Raw genomic sequence first — 20206 nt, forward strand, 5'->3', positions numbered from 1 at the left:
TTAAAGATGATTGAATACTTCTGAAGAACCAAACTAAATTAGGTAAATCTATATATGAACTGGCAGAAGAAATTGGGAGCCACAAAAGTGAAGCACCTACAGAGTGATCATCTGAACTCATTCTGTACTTCCAAAAGCAAAGAAAATGTTAGGCTGCATGAAGGAATAGAATAGAATAGAAAATAGATGCTATTTAATTTTTATGGTATTCTCATTTAGGATACAGTTAGTTTTGATCATCTTGTATCAAAATGCATAAAGGAAATGAGAAAATTATTTTCATTATAGGCTGGAATGAGTAAAAGAATTTCCAAGTAAATAAGTGTGGGAAGTATTGGACTATTTAGAGAGGTGAAAAGTATAAAAACCATGAATGATCAAGGTAGATAAAGTGTATAAAGATCAAAAATCATACTTCCATGACTGTCTTACAGAAATTATATCAGTTTCAGGGTTTCTTGAACTGTCCTTTGAAACTTCTGGTACTGAATATTTGGATATAAATGGAATTTTGACCTGATCAAGTTTTGTATTTCCTGTATTTGTCTAAATTGTTTTCAGTTGATATCAGTAGATATTTGATTAAGCTATGAATCGCATGCAATTCAGAAGTTTGTAAAATAGTAGACTGTTTAAAATGTATTTAATGTAAATGATTTGAGAGAGTTCACTTCTCATTTTCTGGAAATTGAGTTTCCAAGTGCTATTATTTTGAGAATCTATAGTACAGACTAATATCTTCCTTTTAACAGGGAGAAAACAGTGTAGTGTGTTAAACAAGGGAATTTTATGTAATCTACTGTAGTATAGAATAGAATAGAATATTTTCACTTGGAAGGGACCTACAAGGATCATCTAGTCCAACTGCCTGACCACTTCAGGGCTGACCAAAAGTTAAAGCATAGTATTAAGGGCATTGCCCAAATGCCTCTTAAACACTGACAGGCACGGGGCATCGACCACCTCTCTAGGAAGCCTGTTCCAGTGTTTGACCACCCTCTTGGTAAAGAAATGCTTCCTAATGTCAACTCTGAACCTCCCCTGATGCAGCTTTGAGCCATTCCCACGTGTCCTATCACTGGATACCAGGGAGAAGAGATCAGCACCTCCCTCTCCACTTCCCCTCCTCAGGAAACTATAGAGAGCAATGAGGTCGCCCCTCAGCCTCCTTTTCTCCAAACTAGACAAGCCCAAAGTCCTAAGCTGCTCCTCATAGGACATGCCTTCCAGCCCTTTCAGCAGCTGTGTTGCCCTCCTCTGGACACATTCAAGGACCTTAACATCCTTCTTAAATTGTGGGGCCCAGAACTGCACACAATACTCAAGGTGAGGCTGCACCATTGCTAAATACAGAGGGATAATTACCTCTTTTGAGCAGCTGGATATACTGTGTTTGATGCACCCCAGGATGCAGTTTGTCCTCTTGGCTGCCAGGGCAGACTGCTGACTCATATTGAGCCTAATCTGTTAGGAAAGCACCAAATATGGCATTGTGTTTGGAGTTGTCCATGGCTCTTACTCAAGATACAAGTCTTTGACTTCAGTAGAATTTTCTATGCACAGAAAAGTTAGTACTTGCAAATCTTAATGTCTTGTAGTGATGGTTTTAAAAGTAAAAAATAAGATGAGTTAAAACTATGGTGCTGGAGGTTTATTTTCAAGTTATTTGAGTTGCTCTTAATTTGTCACTGGTGCCTCTTAAAATCTTGTTCCATTATTCCTGTTCCCTGCTGTATTAGGAAATTATATTTTGTATTTAATATTTATACCTTAACATTAAGCCTTCATATGGGGGGGAATTCCATTCTTTCTTTTTTTAAAAAAAAGAAATAAATTTTGTGTATTTTCTTTAGGTCAGCAGTCTTATTTTGCATGTAGAAGAAGCTCATACGCTCCCAGTAAAACATTTTACTAATCCGTATTGTAACATCTACCTGAACAGTGTCCAGGTAGCAAAAACACATATCAGGGAAGGGCAGAACCCTGTATGGTCAGAAGAATTTGTCTTTGAGTAAGTCTTAATCTTATTGAATTACTGAATTTCACTTGAAAGTTGCATTGCATTTAAGATTCTTTATGCTGTACTGTTTTGCATATGCTTTTTAAAAATATACTGTATGCATGGTTATATAGCAGCCACCTTTCAGCCACAAATGCATGGGTAGAATTTTATGTATGCATCTAAGTATCTTTGTTAATATAATTGTCTTTGGCTGATCATGAGAACTCAGGATTGAAATAACTTTAGAATAAGTTTAAATGTTGGCTAAGTATAATATTAATTGAGGCTTTCTGTCTTTTCCCCTAGTGATCTTTCATCTGATATTAATAGATTTGAGATAAGTCTTAGTAACAAAACAAAGAAAAGTAAAGATCCAGATATATGTAAGTATTTTTCTGTAAAAGATGCATATATATTGCAACAATGGATACAATTTTCATTATTCTTGTCAAACATTGTCACAAGAGAATTAAGTATATTCTTTGATTACCATACAGCTGTATCGGTATGTTTTGGATGTCTGTTACTGACTCTACATTAATGTTTTTACAATAAGAACCTGCATGTTTTTTAGTAGTAAAACGCACAGTAATCCAATCCTGTGTATCTGATAGCTTTTCTAGCTCTTTTCCAGTATACCTATTATGTTATACTGTGACCATGTTTACAAAAAAAAAAAAAGGAGGAAAGAGAAGCTGTCAGAATTAATCTGCTCCATAAAATGTTACCTTCCACTAAGTTAATTTCTTTAATCTGTTTTAAGTCCAACTGTGTGGAATTTCTTTTGTCCTTTTCAGGTTTTTTGTTGCTTCCAGTGAGAAAGAGGAAGGAAAGGTAGTACTTTCCTCACTTAAAAATAAATAAATAAAAATCCATCTTCACAGTCCGTAGAACAAAATTTGCCTCAGTCCTGTGTCATCCTGTTCTTTCCCCCCCATTCTCTCTCATCTGTGTTCCCAAGAATTTACTTTCCTCCTGTTATGTACACAGCTTCTTCAGCTGTTTTGTTTCTGTTTTTCTATTCCAGAAAACTACTAGTAATATGGTAAGACTTATCAGCTTTCCAAAAAAACCACAAACAAACAAACAAACAAAAAAACCTCCCCAAAAACCCCCACACCTGGATTCTGAGACACATAATGTGTTTTTTTGGCTTTCAAGGTATTTTGTTTCCCACCATACTTGTCTTGTAACTTCAGCCCTTTGCCTCCTCTGTGTTGCCTGCAGTGCAGACACCCCCCCGCCCAAGATTTGTTCTAAGTACTTTTCTGTTGTGTTCAGACCTGTCCCAAAGCCTGGCACAGTATTTATAATCTGTTGCTGTTGGTTTTGTTTGCATGTATTGTGTTACTAGCCTGTTATGTTTGCTTCAGTGTCAATTTATTTCTCTTTTTTTCCTCTCAGAGAAGAGATTTGTAGGGAAACCTTGACCAAAGTAGAAGAATTACTTCTAAGACTGAATGCTCTTGCAGAACCTAATTCAATTTCAAAACTCTTGCCCTTTCCTCTGACTAGAAAAGTTTCTGCATAGCAGAAGGAAAAAAGATGTATTTCATTTGACAGACAAAAGGACTTTCTAATTGCAGTTGTGGCCTTGTTCTTGCACAGTTCTTCTATTCATTTGAGCTAGAAAATTCTTTATCTGGGCCAAAGCTTTGGTTAATAAATGAACCTTTCAAAGGATAGTTCATGAATGGAATACTTTGGTAACTACTTTTAAACTGTTTTTGTAGTTTCCTTCTCTCTGTCCAGATTAAGGAGATTGTGCTACCTTTAGATGTATCCAACTGGTGGAAGGTTATAGATTGTTTCCTTATCTAGGTCAAGAGGATTGGCAATATTTCTTGATTATGGTTAGGTAGACTTTTAGAGCATAACCTAACAGTCCTTTCATTTTGGTATAAGGATTAGACCATATCAACTTGAATTAACAACCATCTCTGCCTACATCCCCATCCCTATTAAATATTTGAAGTATATGGGGGGGGGAAACTGAGCTAAAAGAGACCGTATCCAACTTGTCTGTGTGCTGTGTTGCCTAAACCCTTAACCTCTCCAAAAGCAAGAAAATGGGTTGGTTACCTTTCTGAACATTTCTCCTTTGTAGCCAGAGTTATTAAATGTGGATTGCTCTGAAGTGGGAGTAATGTGAGGCTCATCTTCTCAGCTAACCCATTAAGTCAACGTACCTGCTTGTTTTTCCTGTCATATAAAGCAGATTGAGGGCCCAAAAATCTGGTATTGGTTTCACTGCTTTTTCTTCCATTGTAACACACAAAACTAAATACCAAAATGATACAAATATGAGGGCTATTTTTTTTCAGTATTTGTGGTGGGTTGACCTTGGCTGGCCGCCAGGTGCCCACCAAGCTGCTCTCTCACTCCCCCTCCTCGGTGGGACAGGGGGAGAAAATAAGATGAAAAACTTATGGGTCGAGATAAAGGCAGTTTAATAAAGAAAAGCAAAGGCTGCACGCAGAAGCAAAGGAAAACAAAAAGATTTATTCTCTACTTCCCATCAGCAAGCGATGTCCAGCCACTTCCTGGGAAATAGGGCCTCAGTATGCATAGCGGTAGCTTCACAAGACAAATGCCTTAATAACGAATGCCCCCCCGTCCTCCTTTCTCTTAGCTTTTATTGCTGAGCCATGACGTCATATGGTATGGAATATCTCTCTGGTCAGTTGGGGTCAGCTGTCCTGGCTATGTCCCCTCCCAACCTCTTGCCCACCCCCAGCCTGCTGGCCTTTGAGGAGTGGGGTTGAAGAGCCAGCCTTGATGCTGTGTGAGCACTGCTCAGCAGCAGCCAAGACATTGGTGTGTTATCAGCATGGTTCTAGCTACAAATACAGAGCACAGCACTCTGAGGGCTGCTATGGGGAAAGTTAACTCCATCCCAGCCAGACCCAATACAAGTATTTAAATATATTTCTTTAGTTCTCAAGTCTTTCACTTTGAAATTTGCCTATTATGAGTATTCATTCCATTATTCTTTTTGTATTTTTGCTTTTAAAAGGTATTACAAATATTCAGAAATTATACAAAACACTTTAGCATCAATTCTACTTGTTTTCTTTGTTTCTCTAACAGTTTGTTAAAAATTTATTCAAATAAATATATAAATATGGCTTGGAAAAAGAAAAAAAAACAAAACCAAAACCTCTGGAATATATTGTTAGATTTCATCTGTTGCTGTTGAAAATTGGGATGCTCAAATTTGATCAGACAGTTAAATTGGTAAATGTCTCAGGGCAGTTCCACAGGGTTCAGCTGGAGTGGAAGTTCTAGTTTGGTTGTGCACCAGGATAGGTGGTTAATTTCAGATTAATTCATGTTGAAAAAGAAAACATTTTTATACTCGAGGCAGTCACCTCATGCAGTCAAGTCCATAGAGTAAAATCATAGAATGGTTTGGGTTGGAAGGGACCTTAAAGATCATCTGGTTCCAACCCCCCTGCCATGGGCAGGGACATCTTCCACTAGATCACGTTGCTCAAAGCCCTGTCCAACCTGACCTTGAACACTTCCAGGGAGGGGGCATCCACAACTTCTCTGGGCAACCTGTTCCAGTGTCTCATCACCCTCATTGTAAAAAAATTCTTTCTTATATCCAACCTAAACCTACCCTCTTTCAGTTTAAAACCGTTACCCCTTGTCCTATCACTATACTCCCTGAGAAAGAGTCCCTCCCCATCTTTCCTGTAGGCCCCCTTTAATTACTGGAAGGCTGCTATAAGGTCTCCCCAGAGCCTTCTCTTCTCTAGGCTAAGCAACCCCAACTATCTCAGCCTGTCCTCATAGGGGAGGTGCTTCAGCCCCCTGACCATCTTTGTGGCCCTTCTCTGGACCTGCTTGAGCATGTCCATGTCTTTCTTTATGCTGGGGGCTCCAGAGCTGAACACAGTACTTGAGGTGGGGGTCTCACATGAGCGGAGTAGAGGGGCAGAATCACCTCCCTCGACCTGCCGGCCACGCTTCTTTTGATGCAGCCCAGGATACGGTTGGCCTTTTGGGCCATGAGCACACATTGCCTCTATCTCTCCTTTCAGGCAGTTTGTATTTGCAGTAGTGCCACGGCTTGTTTTTGAAGTTGGTATTTGAGAATATGCAGCTGGAGGAAAAAAAAGTCATTGTGCTACACATTTATCACTTCTGTGGCACTGGGAAATAAGCCTACTATGGCAGGTTATAGACTTGTCTCCTTCCCTCCCATACTCTCCAGGAAATATGCACTAAACACATTAAGTGCAAAGTATGTAGTAAACACTCTCACATAGACATGGGTGGACTTTGGACAAGGGGGAGAAACTATGGAGCCTATCAGGCACTTGTTAATGGTAGTAACAACATACTGTCTATCAACACTAGGTACCAAACATAAGATGTTGACAGCCCCTTCTTTGAAGAACAAAGTGTAAGAGGTTCCAGTCCTTAAAAGCTCCTCACTGCCTTGTAAATGGATTGTGCTAACATGTCAGTGAGCTGTGGGTGGGAAAGCCAGGATTAGTATGTCCACGTACTGAGCAATTACTTCTTTGTCAACATTTAGATAGGCTTTTATTTTGAATCAGTAACTGTAAATTTTTTTAGGGGTTTTTTTGAGGGAGTGGATGCTTTTGGTTGGTTCTTGTTGGGTTCAACAAAGGCTTCACTGTAAACTTAAGTTCATTTAAGTTTAACTGAACTTAAGTTCAGTTAACTTAAGTTCAGTTAAGTCCAGGTCCTGTCAGGACCTGGACAGGCTGGATCGATGGGCTGGGGCCAATTGTATGAGGTTCAACAAGGCTAAGTGCAGGGTCCTGCACTTGGGCCACAGCAACCCCATGCAACGCTACAGGCTTGGGGAAGAGTGGCTGGAAAGCTGTCCAGCAGAGAAGGACCTGGGAGTGTTGGTTGACAGCCGCCTGAATATGAGCCAGCAGTGTGCCCAGGTGGCCAAGAAAGCCAATGGCATCCTGGCTTGTATCAAAAATAGTGTGGCCAGCAGGACTAGGGAAGTGATTGTGCCCCTGTACTCGGCACTGGTGAGGCCGCACCTCGAATACTGTGTTCACTTTTGGGCCCCTCACTACAAGAGGGATATTGAGGTGCTGGAGTGTGTCCAGAGAAGGGCAGAGAAGCTGGTGAAGGGTCTAGAGCAGAAGTCTTATGAGGAGCGGCTGAGGGAACTGGGACTGTTTAGCCTGGAGAAAAGGAGGCTGAGGGGAGACCTTATTGCTCTCTACAACTACCTGAAAGGAGGTTGTAGAGAGGTGCGGGTCAGTCTCTTCTCCCAGGTAACAAATGATAGGACAAGAGGAAATGGCCTCAAGTTGCGCCAGGGGAGGTTTAGACTGAACATTAGGAAATTTTACTTCACTGAGAGGGTTATCAAGCATTGGAACAGGCTGCCCAGGGAAGTGGTTGAGTCGCCATCCCTGGAGGTATTTAAAGGACGTTTGGATGAGGTGCTTAGGGACATGGTATAGTGGTGGTCTTGGTAGTGTTAGGTTAACGGTTGGACTCAATGATCTTAAAGGTCTTTTCCAACCTATACGATTCTGTGATTCTGTGATTTCCATTCTGAGGAAAACATAAGTTTGAACCACTTTTAATTTTGATTTCCAGGTTATAATTATTAATCATCAAAATATAAGCTTGTTACTAAATATTAATCCTTAAGCCTTATTTGCAAATAAACCATTAAGAAACCTCAGTCTTACATTTTTGTGCTAATGTTCATCATGTAAAATAATCTTGGATCAAGATTGTTGTATATAGTTCTTAACTGTGCTTGCAGAGAAGGGATCAACTATTGGGTTTTTTTCTGTATATTTGTTATTCTATCATAATGTGCTAGACTGCAAAATGTAAACATCCTTAAATTCTCAACTAATGGCAGTCTCTTATTGAACATAGCCTGATAGTTCAGTATACATTGCTAAGTAGCAGAAAGTGTTCCTTTAAAGTCTTTGAATATAAATTACGATAACAAGTATTCTGCAGTCCATATATTGATATTTCTGTTTCAATCTTTTAAGATCAAAGCAAGATTATAGTATTTATATTATCGCTAGGAAGTGCTACTATATAACCATGGGAAAAATTAAATCATCAGATTATTCTGAATCCTGTATCTCACTGTTCTTGTCAATGAGATATATGCCTTATATGCGCAACCAAAACAAGAAGGAAGCATGTTGCTCATTGAGGACATGAGAGCATTGCTCAGAAGAAATATTTTGGGAAAGTCAATTGATTATCTGGTCTAAAGACAGTCCAATCCACACTTGTGATAAGTAGCAGATGATGATGATGAATTGTGTTGTGGTTTAACCCCAGTCGGCAGCTAAGCACCACGCAGCCGCTCGCTCACCCTCCCCCCTCCTGGTGGGATGGAGGAGAGAATCGGAAAAGCACAAGTAAGAAAACTCATGGGCTGAGATAAGAACAGTTTAATAATTGAAATAAAATAATAACAACAAATTGTAATGAAAAGGAAAATAACAAGAGAGAGAGAGAGAGAGAGAGAGAGAGGAACAAAACCGGGGGGGGGGGGGGGGAACAACAAAAAAACCCAAGTGATGCAACTGCTCACCACCTGCCGACCGACGCCCAGCCAGTCTCCAAGCAGCGATCGCTGCCCCCCCGGCCAGCTCCCCCCAGTTTATATACTGAGCATGACGTCATATGGTATGGAATAGCCCTTTGGTCAGTTTGGATCAACTATCCTGGCTGTGCCCCCTCCCAGTTTCTTGTGCACCTGGCAGAGCATGGGAAGCTGAGAAGTCCTTGACCAGTGTAAACATTACTTAGCAACAACTAAAACATCAGTGTGTAATCAACATTATTCTCATACTACATCCAAAACACAGCACTATATTAGCTACTAGAAAGAAAATTAACTCTATCCCAGCCGAAACCAGGACAAATTGGTTTACCCACTACTTGGCTGACTTGAATGTGTTACCTTATCAGTTCATCAACTCCAAAGAATATGAAATATGAAGTGTGTATTAGAAATGTGATGTTATTCCGTTCCATTATCTGATTTTGCAAATGATGTCCCAACATATTGCTGAATTGGGGCAGTGGAAAGTCTGCTAGAACTGTTCATAGGCTTTGTAAAAAAGTGAAAAACAAGTGTGTGATGGTGTTTTTGATTGTGTTTTGTTTTTTTGGGGTGGGGTTGTTTTGGTTTGTTTTGTTTAAATGTGAGGGACTTGATTAAAAGTAGATTTCATCGAGAGTTGCAGAAAAAGGGTGTTTGCTTGGAAGTTCCAGACAGTCTGACAGGCTAAATGTGAAACTGAAACTGTGTATCTCCTCTTGGAACTTTGTGGGTATATTATAGGTAGAATGGTGTCTCTACAAGCATCTGGGCCCTTTCTGTGTGAAGTAACTCAGTTCAGGAGGGCATGTGCGTATTTTGGAATGGTCAGTGGTCTGAGTGCTGCAGCTTACTAGTCAGCTGTCAGACCATACTTTCAATTATGGTTGAATAGGCTGGCGCAGGTCATTGCTTAGTAATTTTAAGGTACCAACACCACAAAAAAGTGAATTAATGATTTTGTTATTCTTGGTTGACTTTTGTCATTATTTGGGCAGTAGGCTGTCTGGGAATGCTTTTTTATATGGTTTCCATAAACTGTTACAGCCTTAACCTGGGAGTTCCTAAGTATTAAAGAAATACATCTGGCAACATTTGGGAAAGATGTAGTAATGCTAATAATAAATACTAAAAATAGTAACAAAGTAGTTCAAGAGCAGACCTGATGGAGGTACGAGCCCAAGGCTTCAAAAGAGGACAGTGAATTCTAATCACTTTACCTGTTTTAATTTTCTGATTGCTGCCTGGGTTTGCTAGGTAGCTGGGGGAGAAGGGAGCTTTTTCCCCCATTTGGATGTTAAAAAGAAAACTTTGTTAATATCTGTGTGTATACATTATTTACAGTATGCTTTATATTTCAGCTTCAGTTTTCAGGAGTCTGTTAAACCATCTAAGAGATAATCTGTCAATATATTTGATGGCACAAATTTTGATCGTTTTTATTAATACTCTTGCTGAAACAAGATGACATACTGAAAACAAACTTTTTTTTATTCAGTAATAGCACCATTTTGCTGGAGACAACCTACTTAACAATGCTTTTTTCCTAAAGTGTTTATGCGTTGCCAATTAAGCCGATTACAGAAAGGACATGCAACAGATGAGTGGTTTCAACTCAGTTCCCATATACCACTGAAGGGTATTGAGCCAGGATCTTTGCGTGTTCGAGCACGATATTCTATGGAGAAGATCATGCCAGAAGAGGAGTACAGTGAGTTTAAAGAGGTATTAAGTTTATTTCCTCATTTTTTTCTGTCAAAATTGACTTTCTCTGTTGTTTGAGAGAGATTTCAATAACACTGACAGACATCACTAATTAGTATTTGTAGTGACTGTTATGTTAGGACAAGTTTCTGAACATTATTCTGGTTTTCTTTCAGCTCATACTCCAGAAAGAGATGCATGTAGTTTATGCCTTATCACATGTTTGTGGACAGGATAGAACACTGTTGGCTGGCATTTTATTGAAGATTTTTCTTCATGAAAAGCTTGAGTCACTATTGTTACGAACACTAAATGACAGGGAAATAAGTATGGAAGGTACTGTACTAAGTACACTAACATTTACTGAAACTCTGGGGAGGGAAGGGCCCCCATGTCTTCGTTTCTATCTCCTCCCTTAATTACATCATATATCAAACTGTGAACACAGCATATTTTTTCCTCTGCTTTTTGTTGTCTCCTTTTCCCAGCTTTTCACTTTATTTTTTTTTCAGATGAAGCTACTACTTTGTTTCGTGCCACCACTTTAGCAAGTACACTTATGGAGCAATATATGAAAGCCACAGCAACACGTTTTGTTCACCATGCACTGAAAGACAGTATATTAAAGATAATGGAGAGCAAGCAGTCCTGTGAGGTGATATCTTGAACTATGTTTTTGTAAAATTTTGATTTGTTGAAATTATGATCTACTGGTTGTTTGCTTTGGAAGCATTTATTAATCCTTCAGAAATTATTTCAATACCGGAACTGAACTGATTATGAGGGGTTTTTTTAAATGTTAGCTTGAACAATGTTCATAGCATCACTTTTAAATAAGTTTTTTAACTCAAATTTATTTAAATTATGTATTTATTCTTTAGCAATTGTAGGTTCTTTTGTAGCAGTTACTGAGTGGCCTACCCTAAATAACTTGTGGTAAGCTCCAGATATACTAGAAGTCAATGTCTGAATTTAGTTTCATTTTAAAACTCCCTTACATTAACTGCTTGTGTTAGATCCTATCTTTCTTTCTAAAACAACCCTCCTAACTTCTGTTTCACTTGAACTTAATTATGGAAAGGGGGGGTGTGTTCTCAGAAGACTGGATTAAAAGATATTAAAATATATGTAGTTAAAAAAAGATGGGTAGTTATGGATAGTGTTAAACGTCTGTGCTGTTAAAAGCATAGTGCACTAGAACTTAAAAACACTGCTTTTTCACATTTGTTTCCTGGCTAGCCCTTGAAGCAGATTTGTAAGTTCTGTAAAAGTCTGAGATTTGTACACCAGGAGAATATTTAATTTATTTTGAAATAGTATTCAGTGTGTAATATTATCAAATTATATATGTAGTTCTATTCAAGAGAAGAACTTAATCTTTTCCCTTTTGGTTTTAGTTAAATCCCTCAAAATTAGAAAAAAATGAAGATGTAAACACTAATTTGGCACATCTACTCAGTATACTTTCAGAATTGGTGGAGAAAATATTCATGGCTGCAGAGATACTGCCTCCGTAAGTTTGCATTCTTCTGTTCAAATTTGTACTTGAAAAATCCTATTTGTGTGATTTACATTGCACCATAAAATGGTGTTCTTATTGGTTTATCTTCTACTAATCAGTCCTAAGACTAATTTCTTTAGAGCTGTTATATTGTTGTCGTTTAGTCCCAGCCGGCAACTAAGCACCACGCAGCCGCTTGCTCACTCCTCCCCGGTGGGATGGGGGAGAGAATCGGAAGAGCAAAAGTAAGAAAACTCATGGGTTGAGATAAAAACAGTTTAATAGGTAAAGCAAAAGCCGCGCACGCAAGCGAAGCAAAGCAAGGAATTCATTCGCTACTTCCCATGGGCAGGCAGGTGTTCAGCCATCTCCAGGAAAGCAGGGCTCCATCACACATAATGGTTACTTGGGAAGACAAATGCCATCACTCCAAATATCCCCCCTTCCTTCTTCTTCCTCAGCTTTATATACTGAGCATGACGTCTTATGGTATGGAATAGCCCTTTGGTCAGTTTGGATCAACTATCCTGGCTGTGTCCCCTCCCAGCTTCTTGTGCACCTGGCAGAGCACGGGAAGCTGAAAAGTCCTTGACTAGTGCAGCAACAACTAAAACATCTCTGTATTATCAACACTGTTTTCAGCACAAATCCCAAACATAGCCCCATACCAGCCACTACTGCCCATGGGAAGTAGTGAGTGAATTCCTTGCTTTGCTTTGCTTGCGTGCGCGGCTTTTGCTTTACCTATTAAACTGTCTTTATCTCAACCCTCGAGTTTTCTTACTTTTGCTCTTCCAGTTCTCTCCCCCATCCCACTGTGGGGGGAGTGAGCGAGCGGCTGCGTGGTGCTTAGTTGCCGGCTGGGGCTAAACCACGACATATATGTAGAGAGAAAAAAAATAACACTTGAATGAATTGTGCTTTTTGCACATGTGGTGGGTTGACCTTGGCTGGATGCCAGGTGCCCACCAAGCCACTCTGTCACTCCCCCTTCATCAACAGGACAGAGGAAAGAAAATATAATGAAAAACTCGTGGGTCAAGATAAGGACAGGGAGAGATCACTCACCAGTTACCATCACAGGCAAAACAGACTCGACTCAGGGAAATTAATTTAATTTATTGCCAATCAAAAGTCAGAGTAGGATAATGAGAAACCCAAATCTTAAAACACCTTCCCCCCACCCCTCCCTTCTTCCTGGGCTCAACTTCACTCCTGGCTTCTCTACCTCTACCACCCGAGTGGTGCAGAGGGACAGGGAATGGGGGTTGCGGTCAGTTCATCATGCATTGTCTCTGCCGCTTCTTCCTCCTCACACTCTTCCCCTGCTCCAGTGTGGGGTCCCTCCCACAAGAGACAGTCCTCCACAAACTGCTCCAGCATGGGTCCTTTCCACGGGGTGCAGTTCTTCACAAACTGCTCCAACATGGGTCCCCTACAGGGTCACAAGTCCTGCCAAAAAACCTTCTCCAGTGTGGGCTCCTCTCTCCACGGGATCACAGGTCCTGCCAGGAGCCTGCTCCAGTGCGGGCTCTCCACGGGGTCACAGTCTCCTTTGGGTGCATCCACCTGCTCCGGCCTGGGGTCCTCCACAGGCTTCAGGGTGGACATCTGCTCCACTGTGGACCTCCATGGGTTGCAGGGGGACAGCCTGCTTCACCATGGTCTTCACCATGGGCTGCAGGGGAATCTCTGCTCCAGCGCCTGGAGCACCTCCTCCCCCTCCTTCTTCAGTGACCTTGGTGTCTGCAGAGTTGTTTCTCTCACATATTCTCACTCCTCTCTTCTGGCTGCTGTTGTGCAGCAGATTTTAAATATGTTAAACATGTTATATGTTAGAGGTGCTACCAGTGTCGCTGATTGTCTCAGCCTTGGCTAGCGGTGGGTCCATCTTGGAGCTGGGTGGCATTGGCTCTGTCAGACATGGGGGAAGCTTCTAGCAACTTCTCACAGAAGCCACCCCTGTAGCCCCCCAGCTACCAAAACCTTGCCACACAAACCCAATACAGCACAAAAGCTTTTGGCTAGCACATGTGCTTTTCTTTGAGGGAGAAGCTACTAGATCCAAGGGGTCAGGGAAAGAAGAAAAAAATTAAAATATCAATATATTATCTCTACAAAGAGGTAGAGGACAGTACTAGTTAGCAGACAGTTGTATATATTTAAGTTGGTTACCAATTCTTTCCAGTTCTCCTACTCTGAAAAAGAGATGGAATTATTAACAGCATTAAAAATACAAATGGGTGGTAGTAGAATGACACCCTGCTGTGATTACTTCTGTTTGTCAGGGAAATGCACAGGTTATTCTTTTCCTTTTTTAAAAAAGCTAAAATAACTTGTTTAGACTGAAACCATTGAATAAAAAGTGCGTAGTGCTAACAGTTTTCTTTCACTTTTTTATCATTAGCTTTTAATGTAAACAAAATGCTGAATTTTGCATTGTGTACTGGGTCTGGCTGCGATGGAGTTAATTTTCTTCATAGTAGCTGGTATGGTGCTGTGGTTTGGATTTGTGACTAAAACAGCATTGACAACATACCGGTATTTTGGCTACCGCTGAGCAGTATTTGCACACTGTGGAGGTTTCCTTTTTTTGTCCTTCTTTTTGTCACTCAGCTGCTGCCTGCTGTTCCCCCACCTCCCAAAAAAAAAAGATGAGTAGGCTGGGGGGGTGCGCAAGAGGTTGGGAGGGCACGCAACCAGGACAGCTGACCCCAACTGACCAAAGGGATATTCCATACCATATGATGTTGATGTCATGCTCAGCAATAAAAGCTGGGAGAAAGGAGGAGGAAGGGGGGATGTGCAGAGTGATGGCATTTGTCTTCCCAAATAACTGTTATGCATGATGAGGCCCTGCTTTCCTGGAAGTGGCTGGACATCTGCCTGCCGATGGGAAGTAGTGAATGAATTCCTTATTTCGCTTTGCTTGCATGTGCAGCTTCACTTCACCTATTAAACTGTCTTTATGTTGGCCCATGAGTTTTTCTTGCTTTTACTCTTCTGATTCTCTCCCCTATCCTGCTGAGGGGGAGTGAGCAAGTGACTGTGTGGGGGCTTAACTGCTGGCTGGGGTCAACCCACCACAGAATGGTAGAATAGCACAGAAGTTTCTTTTGTGTCAGTGATGGCAAGGTTAGCATTAAAAGCTTCATTCTTTTAAGTATATGGTGCATCTCTTAACGTTTTCTGAAATACACCAGATTGCTCCCATTCTTTGATAAGAGAGGACTATTGCTTAACTACTTTTAAACACCTAATCTGTATTTATGGATACACAAATTGTTATTCATTCAGTTAAAAAGTGGAAAAAAAAAAAGAAAAAAAGCCACCAAACCATCGGGGTTTTTTTCATTTTTTAAAAGGAAACACTACCTAAGAAATAGGAGAAAAAAAAAGTATAAAACATTTAATGCACATGTGAATAATCAGAATTTTACCTGCACAAATAGAATAGTGTATTAGTTGAGGACTTTCTTTGCCATTTGTAAATGGACTGTCATAGCAGAATTTAAATTAATTTAAAGCTTATGTCTGAATTATAAACCTAGCATTGATAATAGTTCTGCATTAAGCAGGAGGTTGGACTAGATCCTTTCTGACCAGCTTTTTTTATTCAGTGAAGTTTTTTAATGAAATGATTAATTAGCTGTTATTTTTACAGGACGTTGAGATATATTTATGGATGCTTGCAGAAGTCTGTTCAAAACAAGTGGCCAGCTAATACCACAATGAGAACAAGAGTTGTTAGGTAAGTTACTTGTCACTTTATTCTATGCTGACAATAATCTTTTAACGTCTTATTACTGTCATACTTCAGTGTGCTTATCTAGTTTTTCTTTTAGTGCCAAAACTTTATAGTACTTATATAGGTTACAAGAATATTTAAGATCATTATGGTACTGGGGCATGATATCCCAATTAAGGATTGAGAGCTTGCTAGATTCTTAGTCATGCTGTTAGAGCCTTGCTAGAGGTGTAGTATAGAGGTCAGTATAGCTATACTTAATAGCTTTAACTTTGAATTTACTTGTATTTTGTTAAGTTTTACAAACTAATCTAAAATATTTATTTCCTTTTTCATGTTGGGAAAGAGAAAAAGTTCTCTCAAAGTGATAGTTAACCTTTGTGATACCTCTGGAGAGCAGTGACCTCTGAAGATGATGTTCCTGTCATATGCCATCTGGGAGGACCATGCCTTATCCAGGGACTCCTATGTAGTGTGTGTTAATTATTGGAAAAATCTTACACACGTAAGATGAATGTCCTTTAAAATGCAGACATAACATGTTAAGGAAACTAATACCTTCTCAGAAAAGTGATTGGACTGTCATTAGATTTCACTGAGGTACTGTCTGCATTGGAATATATAGTTCTCTGCATCAGTGAAGACTCCCAGTGCTGATCACTCAGAATCAACATACAGTGTTCATTTCTGAAAATACGTACTTCTATGCTGTCCCAGTTTTGTTTCATTTCTCTGCTCCAGCCCAATCATGTTGAAACATTCCAGAGCCTTTGTAAAAATGTTGCAGGCTACTGAACCTGGCTCCTCTGAACTGGCACTGAGTACAAAAGCTCCAGTCTGCATTCATAAATCAATTGAGTAAATAGTTCTTTTAACACTATCAGTTGCCAGCGCAGGTCAAAAAAATCTTTGACAAAAATGAGGTCTTGACACTGTTGTTCTAAATGATACTGGGGTTTTAAGGGTATCAGAGCCACATCTCTTCTACATTTGCTTTACCTTTTTTTGCAAGCCTAGCTTGCTGGTAGACTAGTATCTGGCACTGATATGATTTGCTGAGGTTAATCTCCCACTGAACAGAGTCTTCCAGATGATTTGTCATTGGCTCTTATTTATCACTTTGGCTGGAGACAGAAATGAAGACATGGGAGCCCTTCCTTCCCCAGAGTTTCAGTAAATGTTAGTGTAATTAGTACAGTACCTTCCATGCTTATTTCCCTATCATTTAGTGTTTGTAACATAGTGACTAAAGATTTTCTTGAAGAAAAATCTTCAATAAAATGCCTGCCAACAGTGTTCTGCAGGGGTTTTGCCTTCAAATTGAAGCTGCTCTTATCAGAGGTGTTGGGGCTAGCCTATTGCAAGGGTGTAGAGCTTAGAAGCAAATACCATGTCTCTCTCTGTTCCTCCCCATCTCCAGAGAGAGCCATGTGGCTTTCCTTAAGTGGATACAGCTGACATTCAGAATTTTCCTGGGGTCTCTGCTGGATACTATAAATATTGGGTCCCTTTCTCTCATCATCTTAGCCTTCATAAGTGGATACTTGTGACTTGTCTCTAGAGTACAGGTTTTTCGCAGCCTCCAGTGAAGAATATTATCTTTTATTGCACTGGTTTTGGTCCAAGAATGATTACACATTCAGAGACAGGTGGATAGTTTTTAAGTGTCTGGGTAGCTTCCCTTCTATATCATTCAGAAAGTGCTGCCATTTCTGTCTGGTTGTAAAAGCCCATGCATAGGTATTGACTCATTCTTAATTTAGACAGCTTGACCAGTGTAAGAAGCACCAAATCTTCTGTATCTGCAAGGTCCATTACCCCAGTTGTCTTCAACTATAGGCCATCTAAAAGACAAATTGGTGTATGTGCCATGACTTCAAAATTATTTACTTCCTCATAGCTTTAAGTTCATGTCATAGAAAATATTTTTGTTTCACACTGGGCCAGGAGTGTTTTGTCAGCCCATAATCCATGGTTCTTGGAGAAATAGGAAACTTCTATAACAGTATATATTGGAATTCAAGTGTCTTGGACACATGAAAGGTGTGTTAACCTCACTGTTACGTGTGTCACTTCCAATTAATAATGGACAGTGCCATCACTGTATACTTAACAAGCAAGGTAGTGCAAGGTCCATTTCCATTCTTTTGTAAGTGGTCAGGTTTTGGTATTGCTGTAGTGAAAAAGCAGTCTGCTGGTAGCATCCACGCACTGAACAAAATGAGAGGTGAGTTAGATTGCTTTAGTTGGTCCATATGTCACTTCATTTTATAGTAGTCTTCCAGAATTATGGTTAACCTGAGATGGATATTTTTTACTTCAGCTGTCAACAGAAAGTTAGATTTTTCTCATGCTAAACTGAAGGCTATTTTGGGTTTCTGTTTAATAAGTTCCTAGTTCTGCAGTCAAACTGAGTGCTTTTCCCTAGCTTTCTAGATTGTCTGGGTGGCAGCAATTACTTCTGTGAGGAAAGTAGCTGATCCTTCTAGGATAATAGTGTACTGTTATCAGGATATGGATCAGTTCAAGCTGAACTAAGGCCATGTTGCTGCCAAAAGAGAGGTTCCATTCTGACTGTGCACTCTTGCTCTCCTTATGTTGGCTTGGGGAAGCAAGTGGCTGCAGGATGAATTACTTGCTGTAGTAGACAGCGGAACACTTGTGGGAGGCAGGAGACGAAGTGCTCCTCCTTTTTAAAGCCAGTGTGGTCTTAGACTACAGACTTCAGTATGGCTTTACAGTTAAGCTTTTCCCAGGTGGTTCACCTGGGAAAACCAGAGGTTTTCAGAGGTTCACCTTAATTGGGAAATCAATATGCCTGGTTTTATTTCAGTTTTTATCATAGTTGAAATCATAACAAGACATTCTTAATTAACAAACATATTCACGGAGCACAGGCTGGTTGTTTGTCATCTATCTCAAAAAGATTTCCACACTAACTTAAATGCTTAAAGACTACATAATTTTACATTAATTCTTTAACTTTATTACTGAACAAAATACATTTTTTTTCCATTTCAGTGGCTTTGTTTTTCTTCGACTGATTTGTCCTGCTATCCTGAACCCAAGGATGTTTAATATCATCTCAGGTGACTATGCTTCAGGCTGAATTCATACTTTATGTAGTAATAGGCATGAACTTACTTTAGTGCCTAATTTAGCAAAATATGAAGTCTTTTGAATACTGTGTGCGAAGTCATGTTATCCGTATCAATTGATTGACTTTCTCCCTAAGGCAGCCAGCATATGGTTTTCACCCTCAAAGGTTAGACGGTGTTTATTCCCAATGTCTTGTTTTAAAGTAAAAAAAAAAAAAAAAAAAAAGAGCAAATGTTAAAGAAAAGTGTTTCATAAAGAAAATTGTTGTGGGTTAACCCCGGTGGGCAGATAAGCACCACACAGTCACTTGCTCACTTCCCTCCTCACCCTCAGTGGGACGGGGGAAGAGGAAAGGAAGAATAAAACCAAGAAAACTTGGGGGTCAAAATAAAACAAACAAACAAACAAAAATTAAATAATTGTTTAATAAGTGAAGGATAAATGGAACAAAACAAGACAAGTGACACAAAGGCAATCACACCACCTCCTATGGGTAGACCGATGACCAGCCAGTTCCTGAGCAAAAGATGGCTAACACCCATAAAACCCCCTCTTTTCCCTTTTATTGCTGAGCATGACGTTATATGTTATGGAATATCTCTTTGGTTAGTTTGGGTCATCTGCCCAGTTGTGTCCCCTCCCAGCCTATTGCGCACCCCCAATCTGTTCACTGGGGAGGCAGAGTGAGAAACAGAGGCAGCTTTGATGCTGTGTAAACATTGTTCAGCAAAAGTTATAACATTAGTGTGTTATCAGTACTGTTTTGGTCAAAAATTTAAAACAGCACCATATGAGCTGCTATGAAGAAAATTAACTCTATCCTAGCCAGGCCCAGTACAAAAGTGTTACCCTGTTTTTTGATGCTCTCTTTGTAGAGTGCATCTCTATCAGTAAATAAAACAGTGACAGGGACTATTCCTGTTTGCTAGAACAGGATTGTGAAATTGCTATACTGATCTGTAGCACAGTTCTGGCTGATATCAGATAGCATTCTCCTAAACAGTTCTTAGGTGTGATTTGGGTTTTGGCATGCATCAGGGACCACATCTGACACAGTTGGCATGGGGCTTTGTTGTGAAGTTTAACGGTGAGGGCATGGATTATTCCATGGCAGTTGGCTTAAGCACCTAGAAGTGTTTCTGAGCATTTTAACTTACAGATGTAGTTGAGGTCTTACAGATGCGACAACTAGTATGTGTGTTACTGTTGTTCTAGACATAAGGCTGTGTTGATGAGATTTCAGGTTTTAAGTTTTGCTGTATTCCTTTGTGGTGGGTTGACCCTGGCTGGATGCCAGGTGCTCACCAAAGCCTCTCTATCACTCCCCCTCCTCAGCTGGACAGGGGAGAGAAAATATAACAAAAGGCTTATGGGTTGAGATAAGGACAGGGAGAGATCACTCACCAATTACCGTCATGGGCAAAACAGACTCGACTTGGGGAAATTGATTTGATTGGTAATAAATTAAATAAGAGTAGGGTAATGAGAAATAAAAACTAAATCTTAAAACACCTTCCCCCCACCCCTCCCTTCTTCCCAAGCTCAACTTCACTCCCGATTTTC

The 20206-nt window shown here is 40.0% G+C and overlaps 1 protein-coding gene across 2 annotated transcripts in view; it reads left to right on the plus strand.

Annotated features, from left to right (window-relative positions):
• The window catches only part of LOC142402911 (ras GTPase-activating protein 1), an 88671-nt gene that overhangs the window by 58202 nt on the left and 10263 nt on the right, over window positions 1–20206 (plus strand). For both annotated transcript variants that reach the window (XM_075488856.1, XM_075488857.1), the window contains 8 exons: window positions 1854–2011; window positions 2309–2385; window positions 10144–10316; window positions 10472–10631; window positions 10808–10950; window positions 11693–11808; window positions 15461–15547; window positions 18566–18633. In XM_075488856.1, the coding sequence (XP_075344971.1) occupies window positions 1854–2011; window positions 2309–2385; window positions 10144–10316; window positions 10472–10631; window positions 10808–10950; window positions 11693–11808; window positions 15461–15547; window positions 18566–18633 (982 nt within the window). The remainder of the gene's footprint in view (window positions 1–1853; window positions 2012–2308; window positions 2386–10143; window positions 10317–10471; window positions 10632–10807; window positions 10951–11692; window positions 11809–15460; window positions 15548–18565; window positions 18634–20206) is intronic.

Source organism: Mycteria americana (genome assembly GCF_035582795.1).
Source record: "Mycteria americana isolate JAX WOST 10 ecotype Jacksonville Zoo and Gardens chromosome Z unlocalized genomic scaffold, USCA_MyAme_1.0 Scaffold_18, whole genome shotgun sequence".
NCBI classification, from domain to species: Eukaryota; Metazoa; Chordata; class Aves; order Ciconiiformes; family Ciconiidae; genus Mycteria; species Mycteria americana.